At 35.9% G+C, this 19,867-nt stretch overlaps 3 protein-coding genes across 3 annotated transcripts; all 3 read left to right on the plus strand.

Moving 5' to 3' along the window:
• The first annotated feature begins 7,305 nt into the window (after window positions 1-7,305).
• Window positions 7,306-19,165, plus strand: LOC124450865 (brefeldin A-inhibited guanine nucleotide-exchange protein 2-like). Its single transcript, XM_047001536.1, has 9 exons — window positions 7,306-7,453; window positions 8,420-8,536; window positions 15,393-15,466; window positions 15,681-15,736; window positions 16,261-16,312; window positions 17,121-17,251; window positions 17,341-17,479; window positions 18,380-18,515; window positions 18,970-19,165. Exons 4-9 carry the CDS (start codon window positions 15,708-15,710, stop codon window positions 19,053-19,055), a joined length of 573 nt encoding a protein of 190 aa, XP_046857492.1. The 5' UTR covers window positions 7,306-7,453; window positions 8,420-8,536; window positions 15,393-15,466; window positions 15,681-15,707; the 3' UTR covers window positions 19,056-19,165.
• On the plus strand, window positions 10,137-12,658 carry LOC124451112 (uncharacterized protein K02A2.6-like). The gene has a single exon (XM_047001738.1). The coding sequence runs from the start codon at window positions 10,211-10,213 to the stop codon at window positions 12,656-12,658; it is 2,448 nt and encodes an 815-aa protein (XP_046857694.1). The 5' UTR covers window positions 10,137-10,210.
• On the plus strand, window positions 13,219-13,920 carry LOC124451113 (uncharacterized protein K02A2.6-like). The gene has a single exon (XM_047001739.1). It carries the CDS (start codon window positions 13,219-13,221, stop codon window positions 13,918-13,920), a length of 702 nt encoding a protein of 233 aa, XP_046857695.1.
• Window positions 19,166-19,867: the final 702 nt, after the last annotated feature.

Genomic DNA, 19,867 nt, shown 5'->3' on the forward strand with positions numbered 1-19,867 from the left:
TTAAAATGTCCGCCAAAACAAGAGGAAATTTATAAACGTAAAGTTTCCTTGATACGCATCACGGATAACGGATACGCATCACGATACGCCGTTTACGTTTACCGTTTACCGTTTTCCGTTCTTACCCATGAAGTGCAAATCCAGCTTAAATTAAAACTGAATTATATTTTCAAATTATGTGGATAACTGTTCACACGTATCCTAGTGTTTAGTTTTGTAATTAGCCCTGCAAATTCAATCGTTGCCCTGCAACGTTAACATTTTTGGGGGGTTAGTTCCCCCCCATACCCCCCTTAAACTTCGTTTGGGAAAGAAATACAAAGAACTTGATACTCTGTACATTCCGTACTTGTATTTTATTCATATGTCGCGTTGTTTATCTCTCAGCCTGTGTTCTGTGTTTTGGTGAGGAAAATGTAAAGTTATTACTTAATGACTTAAGTTATTGTCCTATGGGGGACTACTGCAGTTTAGCGGACACCTTGGACGCTGACCCAAACCCTACCGAATAATCCCAAGAAAACACGAGCCCGCGGTCACAATCGCTTCGGGTGTCCGCTAAGCTGCAGCCCAGCAAAAACTTTAATTGGAACAGAATCATCAGCAATATAGTCCTTTCAAAATGTTAATAAGCAAATATTCATACAACACAGCAAGCCAGTTTGATATATCTTGTTAAAAAACGACGTATCTCTTCACCACACGATTGTTAGACAAATAAGATATATTATTTATTAACTAAGAGTTACTATCCCAAGGTAATTGCTGCCTCTCGCGCCGAGCAGGCGTTTCTCATTATATCAAGTCTACTATTTTAATGCCTTGATGTAAGATCAATTACCGGGTCATGTCACTAGGCAGTGACCACAATTTTTATCGAGAGAAAGAAATGAAGCACACAAGTCTTTATAAATGACTTGTTGTATTATTTTTAAGTTATCCTTTTAACTTTTGTGAACATTTTGTACATTTTAAATTATACCTTTTTTTACAATATCATTCCTCATTTATAGAATAAAAAATGGCTTCGCCACATGAAAAATTAAAAATTGAGGAAAATGGATCTCGTTTGAGTAAACTTTTGATAAATAAAGGAACCCAAGCCTTAAAAACAAAATTGCAATCTTTATTAAAACCATCAAACTTAGCTGATAAACTTAAAGATCCCTCTACAAAGAAGACACTAACATCTATAAAATGTAAAGTCATCAAGAATGAGCAATGGGATCTTCTTTACCCGTCAATTGGTGACCCTGACATTGAAAACTTTGACATCACATTATTGACTGTCTTATTGCGAAATATATGTGTTCTAAAAGCGCCAACTACAGGATGGGATGAACTTCCTTCCTCTATTGATTCTTCAGTCTCAGCAAATATTGCAAGAATAAAGTCTTATCGAAACGAAGTGTATGGTCACATAACTAAAACTAGTGTAGATGATAGTGTGTTTGAGAACTTGTGGCAGGAAATTTCAAAAGCATTGGTTGGTCTGGGTATTCAACAAACTGAAATAGATGAATTAAAGAAAGCTCCCCTCAGTACCGCTGAGGCAAATTATATTAAAATGTTAAAAGAATGGTATGAAGAAGAGCGACAGTTAATCGATGTTGCTAAGAAAAACAACGAAAATGTAAAAGAATTAATAAAAAAGTTTGAAGCTATGAACAATAAAGTAGAAGAAATTAAACAAGATATGGCAACAAAAGCTGATGTAACCAGAGTGAGAGAAATGATACCGGATAAAATATGCTCAGACCTCAAGAAGCTTGGTAAGTGTACGTTTAATGGTCTTATAAAAGATCTTAACAAGAAATACCTTCAAGGCACTAGACAATGGTTATTTGAAAAACTCGACACTTGGTTTAACGATAAAAATGAAGATGCTTCTAATGTCATGATTTTGATTGCCGGTCCAGGCGTTGGTAAAAGTGTGTTTTCTGCTGAGTTGTGTCGACGATATTCTGAAAAGAAGAAACTTGCTGCTTCTCATTTCTGCAGATATAATCGATCAGATGAGAGTAATCCTCGAATGTTGATAGAATCATTGGCTAGTAGCATGTGTGATACAATATTAGATTTCAAATGTAAACTGAATGAAGAATTACAGAGAAACCATTCCAAAGAATCGATCACCGATATATTCCGTGTGTTATTAAATAATCCATTGCATTCATTGGAAGATCATGAACCAATGCTTTTGGTTATTGATGCCTTAGATGAAAGCCAAGTTGATGGCAAAAGTGAATTGTTGGAATTGATTGCAGAAGAATTTGTCAGACTGCCTAAATGGATTAAAATCTTCATCACCAGTCGTCCAGAACTTCCTGTTCAAAAGGAGTTGAAAAGCATGAATCCTGTGGAAATTACAACTCATCCTTGTGATGTAAACAACAAAAAAGACCTGCACAAGTATTTGAGACATCAGTTGAATGATCGGGTGCCGGAAGATCCCTTCCTTCTATTTCCATTAGTTGAAAAATGTGAGGGATCATTTCTTTATGCGTATTACGCACAACTGAGCTTGAAAGAAGAAAATATTGAGCTTACTTACAAAAACATTCGACAATTGGTCCCTAGTGGGTTAAGCGGTGCTTACACAAAGCAATTCAAAAGAGTAAAAGAATTGTTAACGAAAGAAAGTCCCAGAAATCCTGTTGTCTCAGAAACTACTTTTATGCAATTTTTTGAATTGTTGGCTGCCTGTCGGGAGTTTTTACCATTAAATTTACTGTTTAGCTATTTAGGTTTTTCTGGTGACATCAAGTTTGAAGTCCGCAGTAAAATCATTGAACTGCTATCTCAAATTTTGCCAGTTTACAATGATTGTTTAACCGTGTATCACAAATCTCTAATTGATTGGTTAAAATCAGATGGTTACAAACAGCATGAGTTTACAGTTAATCCAAAAATTGGTCATAAGTTCTTATGGCATGCTTGTGAGAAAGTGTTTAAACACATCAAGTCGATGAACATTTTTGAAGATCAGATGAACACTGCTATGATTAAATATGCTTTGAAGAATGGAATCTATCATATGTCAAAATGTGGCGAAAATGCTGACTTTAGTTGGGCAGTAGATGTCAAAGTGGTTTGTGCAAGGTTAATGTGTGTGGAAGACATTGACGTGGATACCATTAGGTCTGAATTGTTTGAAATCATTAAGGAACTACGAACTTTCTTGAGAATAGATGTACTTGAGGAACTACAACTTCATTTGTTACTGACAATGAGATATAAGTCATATATGTTTGATAAAAGCTTCATTTATTTACAATTTATTGCAAACGCAATTCATGGCAGTAACGAAAAACGATTATTGGCAAGAGATTTATTGAAACAAGGAAAGCTTGTTTGGTTTGAGAATTTAGACTCAACATATTTAACAAACCATCATCATTTGACTGTCTCCTTGCGTGCTAACGTTACATCTCTTTGTGTGTCGTCCAATGAAGAACTTCTTGCTGTAGGATATGAAAATGGTCAAATATCTATTTTTGAACTTCCTGAATTTAAACAACGATGCACTCTCGGCACTGCACTCGATGTTTCAAGGTTGGATATGTTAAACAATGTAAATGATGTAGAGCACTTTATGTTCCTGTATGACAAATATTACAATTCATTAGCAAAGAAATTTCGTTTTGCACGTGGAAACATTAGTTGTTGCTCCTTTTCACCTACCGGAAATAGACTGGTAACTAGTGATGGATCTACTGAAGTAAAGTTGTGGGATGTTAACAATGGACGTTTGTTATCATGTTTACAGTCAGATGATGTCGTTAATCATTGCTCTTTCGTAGATTCTGGTTTGTTTATTACAGCAAGATATGATGGTTATTCTTCTAAAGATGTGTTCACTGCATGGAATTCATTAACTTTGCAAAGAATTGATCGACGCTGCGTTGTTGATTACCAAAAACTACAATACACCGATAAATATTCAGAGTTCATTGTTGCTTTCATTGATAAGACTTTGTATGTTTTTCAATTCCCAAAGTCAATCAATATAAGTGAAAAGTATTATACATTATCTTCACGTTTAATGACAACACACCATTATCGTGATTGTATTTTTTATCATACAAGCCAGAATGGAAAGCTTTCTGAAATCACTCAGTCGCTAAAATACAACGATCAAGGAGAAATCATGTTTTATTTACCAAATGTTGAGTGTCCATGTTTTTGGAGGACTCTTAAAAAAGTCCATCCCATCTCTTTTAAGGAATTTTACTTTGTGCCGTATTTTTCCAAGCTTAAAATTTTCAAAACTGATCATCTTTGGAGACCTTCATTTATCTTTGAGAAATTTAAAATTAAATGTTGTTGTTTTTCACCGGATGGATCTGTTTTGGCTGCTTTCACTGTTGGTGACCTCGTCAACATTCATATTTGGAGCATTGAACATTGCACTGTTATTCGAACTGTACCAATGCAACTGAAGAATGCATTAGGATGTTGGTGGTCAGATGGTTTACTGTGGATATGGGATGGTTCTGATCATCTTATGAAGATATCAACTTCGTCAGAAAATTATGTAGATTCTACTCAAGCAAAACAAGTTAACATTTTATTTAAACCTAAGAAAATCTTAACATTTGGTGATGTCTTAGTTTGTATTGACAAAGAAAAGTTTGTTCAAGTTGTTAGAATTACCAAGGGTGAGATACAATACAACAAAAGACTTCCTGTCGATAGTTCAAAAGTTAAAAGAGCAGCTGTATCACCTGATAATTCTGTTATTTTAACTGTAAACAAAACAGAATACACATTATGGAAATGGGGAAATAACAACAATGAACTTTACTTGAAACCTTGGCATACTGCAGAAATAGATCCCATAACGTCTTTTATGGAAAATCCTCAACATATCTTTGAATATTGTCTTAAAGTCAGTTGCTTTTTAAGTAATAGTAACCAAGCGGTCATTGCATTCTCTTTTGACTACGGCATTTTCTACGAGGAAACTGGCATTTATGTAATTAATGTGCATAAAAACAATGACGTGAGTACGATTTTCTATAGTTTCGATAGATTTTTTCGGTCTAACACAATCGTGCATCAATCATATTTCATTGGCGAATCTTTTGGCACATTGGTGGCTGTAGATTTAAAGAGTGGTGAAATATGCACTGAATTTGACGAAAAATTAGATTTTGTATTTATTATAACTGTGCATTACAGCACAGGAACTTTAGCTTTAGTAACAAATGGTGGATGCGGAATTAAATTTTTTAAACTCAATGTACCTGAATGAATCCACTAACTCAACCTTTGTAGTTATATTATTTTATTGTATTTACTAACATTACATAGCGTACATTTTGTTGTCTTTTGATGATTAGTAAACAACTAATGTAAACATTGGAGTTTTTCAAAATAAACATGTTTCAACATCTTGTGATGTCATCTTCAGTATTAGTGACAAAATTATGTACATGATACAACATATATGGTAGTAATGTGATGCAGTGATAGTTTATTTAAACATAAGTAGGGTATATACAGTAAAATATTGTTATGAATGAATGATAAATATGTTTACAAGTTCTTCTCTAATTTAAAATTTTAAATTCTTAAGTTTGTAAGTTTTTCTTACTTTACATAAGGGGAGAGATAACTAAGGACAGAGTAATAAAAATAGGGCAACCTCTCGAGCAGCTGCAACCCTCAACCTTCGGTCCCGCCTTGCACTAATCTGCTTTTGAGTTCTCCCAAAGTTCTCCTTGGTTTGCATAAGCCTGTGCAAAAACATGAAACATCTTTTATTTCTTAATTGCATGATCATGTTACATTGACGCTTCATTTGACAAAATTTAAGGTTTTGGCTGCGTTTACACTATATACCAGTTTTGCTCATCAAGATATCTTCATTTGGTTTCAAGAGGTAACAGTTTGGAGTAAATGCTTATTAAATTGATAAATTTTAGTCAATTTAATTGTGTTCTTTGCATTTAACGATATCACTGACTTTTAATACATAGAAAATTTAACCTGCAGCGATAGCAACTTTATACAGTAAACAGGGCCTTATTTTAGTTCACAAATATAAAGTTCGATGTTTGAAACGGGCGTAAAAATTTTGTTCAAAGACGTTAGAGGATTAATTCTTGTATGTTTGAAAGGTCATATGCACCACGAGTTGATAAAAATAAAAAATTTTATCATGACGTCAATTTCAGAAGTTTTAAAATATTTAAATTCGTATGTGTTTACTTTAACGTCAGTCAAGTCACTTTAACTTTATAAAGAGGAAATGTAAGTACTGTGTATTTACTGGCGAACAGGTGAAGTAAGAAATTTATGGAAGAAATTAACAGGTCTTGTTAAAATCTTCGTAATGTAAAGGGTTTTACTATTCGCGACTAAAAGTGTTAAATTTAGAGTGAGAAATATGTTTAGAAAGGATGTCCATGACGTCTGTACTGTATTGTTTAAATATTGAGGTTACACCATAAATGGAATGATAAAAAGTTATTAAAAGAACATTGTATAACATGTATGAACATTTATGTTGGACTATGAAAACTGACTACATTCTACAAATATTGAAAAAAGGCAAATACAAACGAGGAGAATGGAGAAACATGATCCAGGTTTTAAATTCGTAATTAGAGTTGACAAGTTTTAAGTTTAGTTTGCATGAGTATGAGGTTATTATGAAGGATCACGGTGGTCTATTTTTACAATTTGAAGATAAATAAAAAAATCATGTTTAAACTAGGATTTTGTGATTAAATCTTTCAATTTTTTGTTGTCGATATAAGAGGCCAAGTGCTGCAAGTAAATAGTTGGTTTTCACTCGTTATTGTTTTTGAAATGCATACTAAAATATTTCAGTTTCTAAAGAAAAATTCCAACACAATAGTCTATTTTAAAAGCGTTCATTGAATTTATAAGAGAAAAAAATGTCGCTAAGTAATTGCGCGAAGCATAAAAACTTATACGATCAACAGAAAAGCAAGAGACACCAAGTAACCGGAGTCAGATTGGAAAAAGTTTTAAACTACGACGTTATTTGAAACTGAATCAACATGCTCGTTCAACCATTTTAACCAAAGATACCAAAGTTTGTAACCTTTACAACTTAACAAGCATGTATTGCTGAAAGTACTTAGCAAAAAACGGAAATGTCAAATGAGAAATTAATTTAACCTAGTGCAGAGAAGCCTTAACCTCATCAATGGAGCTTTTGTTAAAAGATATTATATGTGTTCTTACATGACGTACTCAACTCGATGTTTCCTGTTTCTAGCATTGAGCTCTATAAAACCATTGAGTTATTATAGAACTCAATGGTTTCCAGTTTGTTATTTGCATTTTTATTTGAGGGAGAAACTTTTCCTTCTTGTTTCAATGTAATAAACCATATTTAATCATTTGTACTTTGCTTGAAGTTTTCTCTTATGCCAAAGAAGACAAGTACTTCCAAAGTTTGAAAGCTTCTACTAAGGTATTTATATAAACAACTAATATTTGAAATACCATCAATCAATTTTCTATAAAAGCGATTGTGTTAAGTAGCGTAGTCAGTTCTCAAGTTTAGTCACGGTATGAAAATTTCGGAACTTTATGATCATTTATTTCTTTGGAAACCTTTTTTGATATGGATATGGTTTCAAATTTCATTCCATTGATGTAGACATAGTTTTAAACTTATGTCATGAGTGATAAATCACTGGAAAATACTAAAAGACATGAATACAAACACAAATCTGTATTTTACTGTACATATTATCAATGCATTATTTAATAATGAAGTGCATTTAAAAACATTTTCTTGTCTGCATTCTCAGATATTAAAACTCTAAATATATAGTTTATTCATCTGTTGTAATTTGACATGTAAAATTTAAAATTCATATCAGTAGCCACTGGTCTGTACTAATATATAATAGTTTGGTTATAATAAAGTAAATGATTTAAACCTGGGAGTATTGTTACATGTTTGTAGATGTAGATCATTCAGATTTGTGCAGTCATGAGAAGGATTGTTGTTGTTGATGTTAATTGATGTTTTGTAATTCTTAGTGGTAGTCATCTCCAGAATAAAGTGAGGAGTAAAAGTCAGGTTTTCCGTATTTGTTGTCAGGTTCATATGTCATCATATATTGTGTGTATAGGAAATTTGTCTGTGTGTGAATGTCAATTGTGTAATGTCATTATGGATTAGTCCAAAGTAATGTTTTTAGTTGCTCATTTTTTTCATGTTATTGCTGCCACCCTGGGGCGTGCACATAATCATGACATAACTAGACCCAGTCCTTTTGACCCATCTCAATTTGTTTCTGCCTGTGGGTTTCTTTTTTTTCGGGGGGGGGTCAGTGTTTACGGAATGAGGGGGAGCTTACAATCACAACAAAGTAGAACCCTTCAAAACATTTGAGATATTTTGTACTTATTTCTACTTTTATTTAAGGTTTGAGAAATTGGAGATAAACTGTCGACATGATTACGATTCTTTACAAAGTTCTTTCAAACATGGTAATCCTCCTCCACGTTATCATTATGAAAACAGAACATTTCATAACGTCAGGTGATTATTATCTTACTGTGTTTATTTTAATCTTTAAAAACCATTGAGTGAATGTATTTTCTCTTTTCTTTTAATTTGAGTGGATTTTGAATAAATTTCGAACTAGAAATAGCGTTTTACATTCTGCTCTTAATGTCAATTGAGATTTCATAATTTGGCGTAATTTCTTTCAGTGTTGGACACTGTGGGGTGGAGTTAGGATAAATAGGGTTTTGATAATACTTAACGTGAGAGATTTGTTAGGGTAAGAAACAGTGTGCGAATTTAATAGTTCAGAAAAAACGATGTGCAATTTTTTTGACAATAGTGTTTCTTTAGAGGCATAATCAAATCGATATTACGTTAATTATTATATAGCGCTAATTGCTAAACTAATATTTTTAAACGTGAACAAATTCATATGATTTGCGACAGTGTTTTTCGTTAAAACTGCTGATTTTTGCACATCGTTTGAAAAAAGTGATGTGCAATTGTTTTCATTTTACCTAAAACGATGTGCAAATTGCACATTGCACATCGTTAATTCGCACACTGGTGAGGAAGAAGTTGAAGAGTCATGGTGATGGTTTGCAACGCTTTCTCACCTACTTAAACCCTGTGTAACCCTTCCTCACCTATCTAAGCCCTGTGTAATCCTTTCTCACCTATTTATTTAAACCCTACAGTACAGACCTCGAGTAACATGACTTGACTCGTGAGTATCGAATGGCGAGTCAATTGCCAGTCACTCTCGAATGTGAGAAGTTTGCGAGTGAATAAGTGACTCGCTGTTTGCGAGTGAATCGAAATAACTCGCAAAAATTTCTTTCTCCACTATTTGAAATTGACAAACATAATCTTAAGTGTAGTGACAAGTAAAATCACACCATTTCATTCATTTTTGTCGACGTGAAGTCAATGAAATTGTTTCAGAAACCAATCTCATATTTGAAACATTTCTACAGGCAAGTGAATCGCAAAAGTTCTAGCCATTTACTATACACGTGGTCTTATATCGTTCTTGCTATTAAATGTCTATGGCCTTTATATCAATAGCGACTACATCCAAAACTCCAGGTCAATGAAGTTCTTTCAGAACCGAAATCGAAAGATTATACGTACACTCATCGCATATCTACATTTCTTAAATATTTGGCTTTAAAGAATATTCGTTTTTTTATGCATTCTTTCCTAAGATTATATGTGTCCATAATCTAAGACTGTTAGAAGAAAATGTTTGAGCGCTATTTCCATTTACTCATTGATTGCCTGACATTTACTTTACATTTCTCTATGGTCTCTACCGCTTTACGAATGATGTTTGTGCCATGAAAAATGTGAAGTGATTAAAATGCTTTTGTAAAAAATTCAAAAGATTTTAACGTCATTAGGTCCCGAGATATTGCTTCAAATGAATAGTCGTTTTGCTCCCATGTTTCATAAAAAGATATTAAACCGTTGCCTTCAAAATGTTGAACGAATTTTACTTGTTGTAATATATGCACATAATTAGCGCTATAAACTTCCGCTTTGTTATATATATATGATTGACATTCACTGAGGCATAACCTCATTATTATTAGCACATGTAGAGAGCACAACGTGTAAGCTGAGAGATAGCACAATAAACGTAGACTTATAACTAGCAGAGATATTACATGGTGTCAGAAGCGGGATACCATAAAAGCAATTAACATGGCATCAAGTAACCTTCAATGGGCAGCCCCCAAACCTCTGAAATTAGACGGGAACGTTAGCGAAAACTTTCGTAAGTTTGAGGAGCACTGGACGCTGTTCGAGAAGACCGAACTTAAAGGACGCTCTGAAGAGGAAAGATGTTCCTACTTTCATTTGTGTGTAGGAGAAAGGGGCAGAGAAGTATATAAAACCTTAACATTCGCAACGCCAGAAACAGAGACCAATGCTGAGGGAGAAATAACGTGGTTGAGAACAACGAGTGAGTTAAAATCCGCGTTTAAAACCTACTGCAACCCAAGAAAGAACATAACGTATGAAAGACATAAATTCAACATACGAAATCAAGAAGACAACGAAAGCATCGACCAGTATGTGACTGTTCTACGCACTCTCGCCGCAACATGTGAGTTTGAAGCACTTCATGACGGGCTTATTCGCGATCGAATAGTATGTGGAATACGAAACCAAAATATCAAAGAACGCTTACTTCGAGAGTCGGATTTAACACTGCCGAAAGCTGTAGATATATGTCGAGCGTCTGAAGTATCTCGCGAGCAAATGAAATCTCTAAACGACCAGAATTCTGCCAATGTCGACACATTGGGGAATGATCAGCTAAAACATGGTTATAAAGGGAAATTTCACAACCAAAAAAGCAAAAACAACAAACCGGAAAACGGAAGATCTCCAAAGAAATGCGGCAATTGCGGTCGAATTCACGAGCCGAAATCATGTCCGGCATATGGGAAAAAATGTAATAATTGTCAGAAATTGGGACACTTCGCTAAGTACTGCCGATCACAAACAAAAAACAACAAGAAATCGATACACGACGTCGATTATGAAAGCGACTCTTCAGCGCACGGAATAGATATGGTTAAGACAGCTGTCACAAGTGACAGTGATGAGGAACACGCATATCTAAAAATAAACAACAAGACAATCCGAGTGAAACTTGACTCTGGGGCAGAAACAAACGTTCTGAGTAAGAAAGATTATGAAACTATTATTCCAAAGCGGCAACGTTTTAGTAAATTGAAGCTCAGCACAGCAAAATTGACTGCTTTCGGAGGTCACAATATTCCAGTCATAGGGAAATGCTATTTAAAATGCCAATACAAAGGAACAACGCAAGTACTCGAGTTTCAAGTGGTTGAAAATGGTAAATCATTGCTTGGATGCGCCAACTGCAAAAGTATGAAGCTCGTAACATTCCACAATGTAGATCAATTGCGCAGTAAACAGAACGACGGGGCTACACACGTAAGTTCACTGACAGGACTTTCCAGAGAACAAATATTTGAAAAATACTCAAAATGCTTTGACGGATTAGGACGCATATCAGATCCTTATCATATCAAGATCAAGCCTAATGCAACACCTGTCGTTCATCCTCCTCGTAAGATACCTTCAGCACTGAGAGAACGTGTCCACAACGAGCTAACGGATATGGAATCCAAAGGAATAATTAAGAAAGTGAATGAGCCGACAGCATGGGTCAACTCGATGGTAGTTAATGAAAAACGCTCTGGAAAGTTACGCATTTGCATCGATCCACGTGACCTCAACAAAGCTTTGCTCAGAGAACATTACCAGCTTCCCACCCAGCAAGAGATTACCAGCCGTTTGACCAATGCCAAATTCTTCAGCAAACTGGATGCAAACTCGGGATTTTGGCAAATGCCTCTTGACGAGGAGAGCTCTTACCTGACGACGTTTAATACGCCATTTGGTAGATATCGTTTTACTGTAATACCCTTTGGAGTAGTGTTCGCACAAGAGGTGTTTCATAAAACAGTACACGAGAAGTTCCAGCATTTACCGGGATGCGAAACAGATATCGACGATATACTAATCTGGGGACGGACACTGGAGGAACACGATCGCAACCTGGAGCGTGTTCTCAATCGTGTAGCAGACGTCAATATGACACTAAGCAAGGATAAGTGCCAGTTTCGGCAAACCGAGATAACATACCTTGGAGAAACGTTAACAGCGTATGGTGTCAAACCTGATGAGAGCAAGGTTGAAGCAATCAAGAACTACCCCAAACCAGAAAACAAGCAGGACGTCCAACGGTTGTTGGGCATGGTTAATTTCATCGCCAAGTTTGCACCAAATGTTTCGGACGTCACCGCTCCACTGAGAGAACTTATAAAGAAGAACATTGAATTCCACTGGCATGAAACACATGAGAAAGCATTTCAAGATCTACAACATTTACTAACTCATCCTAATACTCTCCGTTATTACGATGTAGCAAAACCAGTGATACTCCAAGTCGACGCTTCACAGAATGGCCTTGGAGCTGCTTTAATTCAAGACCAGGGTCCAGTAGCTTACGCATCAAAAGCCATGAATGACACACAACGACGTTACGCGCAGATTGAGAAGGAGCTGCTAGCTGTCGTCTTTGCCTGTAAACGCTTCCATCAATATGTCTAGGGTAAAACCATAACCGTTGAAAGCGACCATAAACCCCTGGAAATGATATTCAAAAAACCACTATCTCAAGCACCCAGTCGACTCCAGAAAATGTTGATGCAGCTGCAATCCTACGATATCAATTTGGTGTACAAGAAAGGAAGCGAAATGTACATAGCTGATGCGCTCTCGCGTGCATTTCCTCCCGAGATTATACATGAACAATTTGAAGAAGACATCGCGTCAGAAAGATTTATCCATCTGATGTCATCAAAGTCTTACGTCACAGACCGGAAACTTCAAGCCGTCAAAGATGAAATCAGCAAAGACAAGACTATGCAACTCTTGGTACAACAGATACAAGACGGATGGCCGCCTCATAAGATATTGATACCAACTGAATTAAAACCTTATTATCCATACCGTGAAGACTGACAACGGAAGATGGTCTTATCTACAAGAGCCACAACATCCTGATTCCACCAACATTGCAAGCTGAAACACTCCAGAAACTGCATCAATCGCATCAAGGTACTGAGAAGACCAAGAGACTGGCTAGAGAGAGCATATTCTGGCCAGGTATGAACGCACAAATAGAAGAACTAGTGTCAAACTGCTCAACATGTCAGTACTACGCAAATACCAATCAACGAGAGCCACTCCATCCACACGATATTCCCAGTCGACCCTGGCAAAAAATTGGCTCTGACCTTTTTGATTGGAATGGGAAACCACATCTAATAGTTGTTGATTATTACAGCCGGTATCCCGAAGTAGCTGAACTTCGAGACACAAAAGCACAAACAGTTATTAACAAGACAAAGTCCATATTCAGTCGTCATGGAATCCCAGAAACTGTAGTGTCCGACAATGGCCCACAATACTCGTCGGAAGAATACAGACAGTTTGCAAAAGACTATAACTTTTGTCACAACACCATAAGTCCGAGATATCCACAGTCTGGTGGATTACATGAGAAGACAGTCCAAACAATGAAGAATATTCTAAAGAAATGCAAAGCTAACGGCGAAGATCCATACCTCGCGTTGTTAGATTATCGTAATACCCCTATTGACGGTGTAACTCCGGCGCAAGCACTAATGAGCAGACGACTTCGTTCAACCATTCCCACCTCTCAAAGAAAACTTAATCCAAAGCTCATCAACCGAACTACGTTTAAAGCAGCACGTCAACAACAGCAAGAACGGCAAAGAAAACACTATGACCGCACAGCCAAGTCTTTGGCACCACTGGAAGAAGGAGAAATTGTTCGATTTCGTTAAGATCCTGCAGCACCATGGACTCGCGGAACGGTAACACGAAAACATGAAGCACCCAGAAGCTACATAGTAAAAGGGGAAAACGGGACAGAATACAGACGGAATCGCAGACATCTAAGAAAGAAAAATGAAGAAATATCTGATTACAACACCACGGATATTGACGGAGCTCAAGTTCTGACTCCACAACAACAAGAAGCCAGTACAGAAAAAGACAACGTCTCAAATCCTACACAAACTGATACAAATCACCAAGTGAAAACAAGTCGTTATGGTAGACGAATCAACCCAAATCCAATTTACAAGACTTGAAATATAAACGTGTTATCTATAGCACCTGAACACTTAAACTTAAACTATTTTGAATTAAAGAAAAGAGGGATGTAATATATGCACATAATTAGCGCTATAAACTTCCGCTTTGTTATATATATATGATTGACATTCACTGAGGCATAACCTCATTATTATTAGCACATGTAGAGAGCACAACGTGTAAGCTGAGAGATAGCACAATAAACGTAGACTTATAACTAGCAGAGATATTACTCTTGTCACTACACTTAAGATTATGTTTGTCAATTTCAAATACTGGAGAAAGAAATATTTGCGAGTTATTTCGATTCACTAGCAAACTTCTCACATTCGAGAGTAACTCGCAACTGCATCGCGTGTCACTCACTCAATCGCAACTCGTCACTCTCGAGTGACTCGCAACTACATCGCGAGTCACTCGCCCACTCGCCATTCGACACCCGCGAGTCAAGTCATGCTACTTTTTGTAACCCTTTCTCACCTATCTAAACCCTGTGCAACCCTTTCTCACCTATCTAAACCCTGTGCAACTCTTTCTCACCTATCTAAACCCTGTGCAACTCTTTCTTACCTACTTAAACCATCAACACCCCAACATTAAGTTCACAAATAATAATGTTCTAACATTTGGTTAGAGTGACTAAATTCGAAGACTGACTACGCTACTGTTTTATGTTTATTTTGTTTTCAACCTGACAGTTTAGCCAACGAACACCAACATAATTATTTTATGTTTATTTATTCTCAACCGGACAGTTTAGCCAACGAACACTAACATAATTATTTTATGTTTATTTTATTTTCAACCTGACAGTTTAGCCAACGAACACTAACATAATTATTTTATGTTTATTTTATTTTCAACCTGACAGTTTAGCTAATAAACACTAACATAATTATTTTATGTTTATTTTATTCTCAACCTGACAGTTTAGCAACGAACACCAACATAATTATTTTATGTTTATTTTATTTTCAACCTGACAGTTTAGCCAACGAACACTAACATAATTATTTTATGTTTATTTTATTTTCAACCTGACAGTTTAGCAACGAACACCAACATAATTATTTTATGTTTATTTTATTCTCAACCTGACAGTTTAGCTAACAAACACTAACATAATTATTTTATGTTTATTTTGTTTTCAACCTGACAGATTGAATACAGATTTGGGTGACCAGGATTGTGAATTAAGAATCGTCAAATGCATCAATATTTCACTTCCTTCATGTAAATTTGTCTTTTCTTCATTATTGTTGAATTGGATTAAAATCTTTGTGCTTAGGATTTAGGATAAAATATAGTGGATTAAAAAGGTGTTTAGAGGATTAATAAGGTGTCTAGAGGATTAATAAGTGTCAGGTCAAACAATGGATGTTTGATCTGATACATACATCTATAAACCTTAAAAATCAATTTTAAAAAAATTTCAATATACTTCAAGGTTACAACAAAGACGATATGAAAGTGTATGTGTCCTTTGCATTTCCCTTTCCAAACGTAAGTTGGTTTATGTTTCATTTAAGAAATAAAAGATGTTTACTGTGTTTGCACAGGCTTATGCAAACCAAGTAGACCTTTGAGAACAGATCAGTGCAAGCCTGAGACCAAAGGTTGAGGGTTGCACAAGCTCGAGAGTTCTCACAAACGTCTCCGAGGTTTGCATAAGCCTGTGCAAACACGAAAAACATCTCATTCTTTCATATGACATTCCTTTCATGAGAAAACATGAGCCCAACAAAATTGACCTGCTCACCACTGTGAATAACACACTTCATAGCTCAGTTGGCATCTTTGCATGATTAGACTCAACGCAAGATTGTACAATTTTGACAAACAATGGAAGCATTGTTAACAATTTTGTTAGACAATAAAATCATTGTTCAAGCAGTTGTTCTCATTACCGGTGAACAAATTCTATGTTTTACAAACGACAGATTTTGCTCATGTAACAAACACTTTCTTACTTTTTCTTAAATCAATGTTTTTTGTCTACACTAAATTTTAAAATCACTCAACTTTAGGATCAACCTCAAACTGGCTTCACGGAAACCATCAAACACAACATTAATTCTGGTAAGTTTTATTCGTAATGAATGATGTCATACAGCATTGGATCCGTGCATGATCTTGTATTGAGGGGTGAGTGGGGACTGGGGAGGAGTTGCTTTACTATGGACAAATAAACTAAAATACGTGAACGCTACCTCAAGCAAATAATTGAAGCCATATCTTACGCCAGACCCGCGAGATTTTACTCGAGACACGCGTGTTTAGTGTTTCGAGCTTCTCTCGGGGAGTAATAATTGATTGACTACACACGCGTGTCTGGGGTAAAGTCTCGCGTGTCGTGGGTAAAATCACGGCTTCAAAAAATTATTAGGGTTTTGTATTACAGGTAGCGTTCCATGTATTTTATTTCAATGCTATGGACAGAATGATCGTGTTACTTAAGTACTCATAACGTCATTAATATCCTATGTTGTGGTTATTGGAGTGGCAATGGGGACTGGGGAGGAGTATTTTTATAAGGGACAAAATGGTCGTTTTACTTAAATATTCATGACATCAATAATATCCTATATTGTGGTTGTAAGCTTTTTGATATGCTAGAACCTTCCCCCCTCATTAAATTTATTATTCTACATCGATGATCAATGGAAGCAATAAGACTAATACGAAATTGCGCCAAATTTTTTTCCGAAAGTCCTGTGGTACGACGATTGCAAATCTACTTTCTTTTCACCTTTGAAATGATTTAAAATTTTGCAAATCACATAAAAGCTAACCACTTTGGATTTAATCCAACCCAAATCATCTATTTCAATCGCTTTTTCGTGTAGCATTTTCCAATGGCGTCTGTTTTTTTTTCTTTTATAAACAGATGTTTAAAGACTACGGAGTAGAGGATGCTGGGATATCAGAGCGGGACAGAATCTGGGCGAAAGGCTGGTTTCCAGTCCTTTTTGAGCTTTCGTGTATCATCAACCGATGTAAACTAGATGTCAGAACAAGGTATGGTGGAAATGTTGAGTTGTATGTACTGTATAGATTAGTATGTATTGTATTATTTGAATGTGAGCTATTTTCCATCCATCAACTAGAGGCCTAACCGTGACGTTTGAAATCATGAAAACATACGGGAACACGGTTCTCCAACATTGGTGGCGTGATGTGTTTAAAGTCGTGTTTCGAATTTTCGACAACATGAAACTACCAGACAGACAGATAGATTGGCAGGAGGTTAGAAAACTGTTATTATTGTGCTCTTATTATATGTCAAGCCTCACTTCCGGCTAAATGGCGCGCTTTGATTGGCTCAGAAACATTTTTGCCGGTCCATTATTCTGCCGTAATCGACCACGGTGCAAAACACGTGGTTTATAATATGTCGTTATTGTGGTCTTATTGTCTATGATTGCCATAAACACGCATTTTATCGCAAAAAGTCAACTTACATACACGACTATCCAATTCCACATGGAATAATATTCATTTCATGTGTTCACGTCTATCCACTCTCATTCCTCATTCACTCATCCATTTCCATTGTGTATCCACTCCATTGAACTAAAATACATGGAACGCTACCTGTAATAGAAAACCGTAGTAATTTTTTGAAGCCCAATTTTACCCCCAGACACGCGTGTGTAGTTCAATCAATTTTCACTCCGCGAGAGAATCTCGAAACACTAAACACGCGTGTCTGGGTGTAAGATTTGGCTTCAGTTGTTTGCTTCATGTAGCGTTCCATGTATTTTAGTTCAATGATCCCCTCATATCTTTCTATATTTCTTATTCACTTCTATCCACTTTTATTGTAGAGTCACTTCATTCTGTATATCTACTCGTATTCACTTCATTCTCTATCCATTCTTATCCACTTGCATTCCTTATTCACACACCAATTGCATTTTGTGTAAACGATTTGTACCAGTATGGAAGGTTCGAAATACTCGTTTGTGAAAGTTACCCACCTGTAAAGAATGCTTTTGCCTTTAAATCAGGAAGGAGTAGTGTTAAACTGCGGGAAGATCGTTTCCTTTACATAGAATAATGTCTGTGTATAAGGTGTTGTATTTCCTCGTTATAAAATGAGACATGAGCTGAGATTGTTTTGAAATTTGTGATGTCTCTTTATAGAAATCAGAATGGATGACAACAACTTGTAATCACGCTCTATATGCTATCATCGATGTTTTTACTCAGTATTTTGATATTCTTGCTGAAATTCTTCTTGATGATATGTATGGCCATCTAGAGTGGTGTGTCAAACAAGGTAAGCTTGAGATTACGCAACGTGTTTGTGCTTGGCATATGCCTTGGTGATTGGTTCGTTGTGTCAGAGTTTGTCATTGGCTTGAAGTATGAGAGTTAGTGATTGGTTTAAAGTATGATAGTTTGTGATTGGTTTGAACTATGAGAGTGTGTGATTGGTTTAAACTATGAGAGTTTGTGATTGGTTTGAAGTATTAGAGTTTGTGATTGGTTTGAAGTTTGAGAGTTTGTGATTGGTTTGAAGTTGGAGAGTTTGGGTTGGTGTAAACTATGAGAGTGTGTGATTGGTTTGAAGTATGAGAGTTTGTGATTGGCTTGAACTATGAGAGTTTGTTATTGGTTTGTTTTGAGGTACATTAGTATACAAGAAGTGTCAGAGTTTCTTACAGGTTCGACTGTAAATGCTTTGTAACACCATGTCCTGCTTTGCTCGTTCATTCAATACATGTCTTCAGATAACGAGCAGTTAGCGAGGTCTGGTACCAATTGTTTGGAAAATCTCGTCATATCCAATGGCAACACGTTCTCCGAAAACGTCTGAGAAAAGACATGTCAATGTGTAAAGACGATATTTGAATCAACTGTACCTCACGAACTATTGAAATGGAGACCCGCTGACCAACAAGTAATGAGTCTACCTACACCCGATGTCACTCCTGCGTCATCACCACTCAAGTTAAGTTACACTTAGGGCCTGATTATATGGAGACGAGTTGGCCCGGATATTGAGCTAGCCAGATGATTTCAAGGGATTGAAAAGAGCTAAAACTTCAAGGTTAAAAATTACAACTGTCTGCGAAGCGCCACACGTCATTCCGGATGTAATTCTCAAATTATGGCAAATTGGTTGCTTTAATTTTAAATGTTTTGCGTACTTATTAAATCAGAATATTGTGAAATTGCTTGAGAAAATTTATCTGATGATAAGTATTGAATCGTTTCCATTTGCCAAAATGATTTAACGCTTCGCTGAATCCCGGCTACCCGGGCTCATGTAATCCGCCCCTTAGTATTTTCTATGAAGTTTTAAAGCCCGACACTCTATAATTATAGACACATTTTCATAACAATTCTGTTTGTTTTATGTATTTATTACCCTTAAAATTGACGTATATTGTACATAATGTCACCTGTCGACCTGGAGGATAATATTGTGCCCAAATATCCGGAAGGTAAATAAAAAGTTTGTGAATTCTTTTAAAGGAAAATTTTTGCTTCAATTGTCACCATGATTATAAGATTGGAAAATATTTCATGGTAAGCTAAAGCTCGCATATTAAAAAGCTCATTTGAACCAAAAGCTCATATGAAGCAAAAGTTCGCATATTGTAATATAGCTCGTGTGAATCTTTA

This window comes from Xenia sp. Carnegie-2017, unplaced genomic scaffold, assembly GCF_021976095.1.
Source record: "Xenia sp. Carnegie-2017 unplaced genomic scaffold, XeniaSp_v1 HiC_scaffold_24, whole genome shotgun sequence".
Taxonomy (NCBI): domain Eukaryota; kingdom Metazoa; phylum Cnidaria; class Anthozoa; order Malacalcyonacea; family Xeniidae; genus Xenia; species Xenia sp. Carnegie-2017.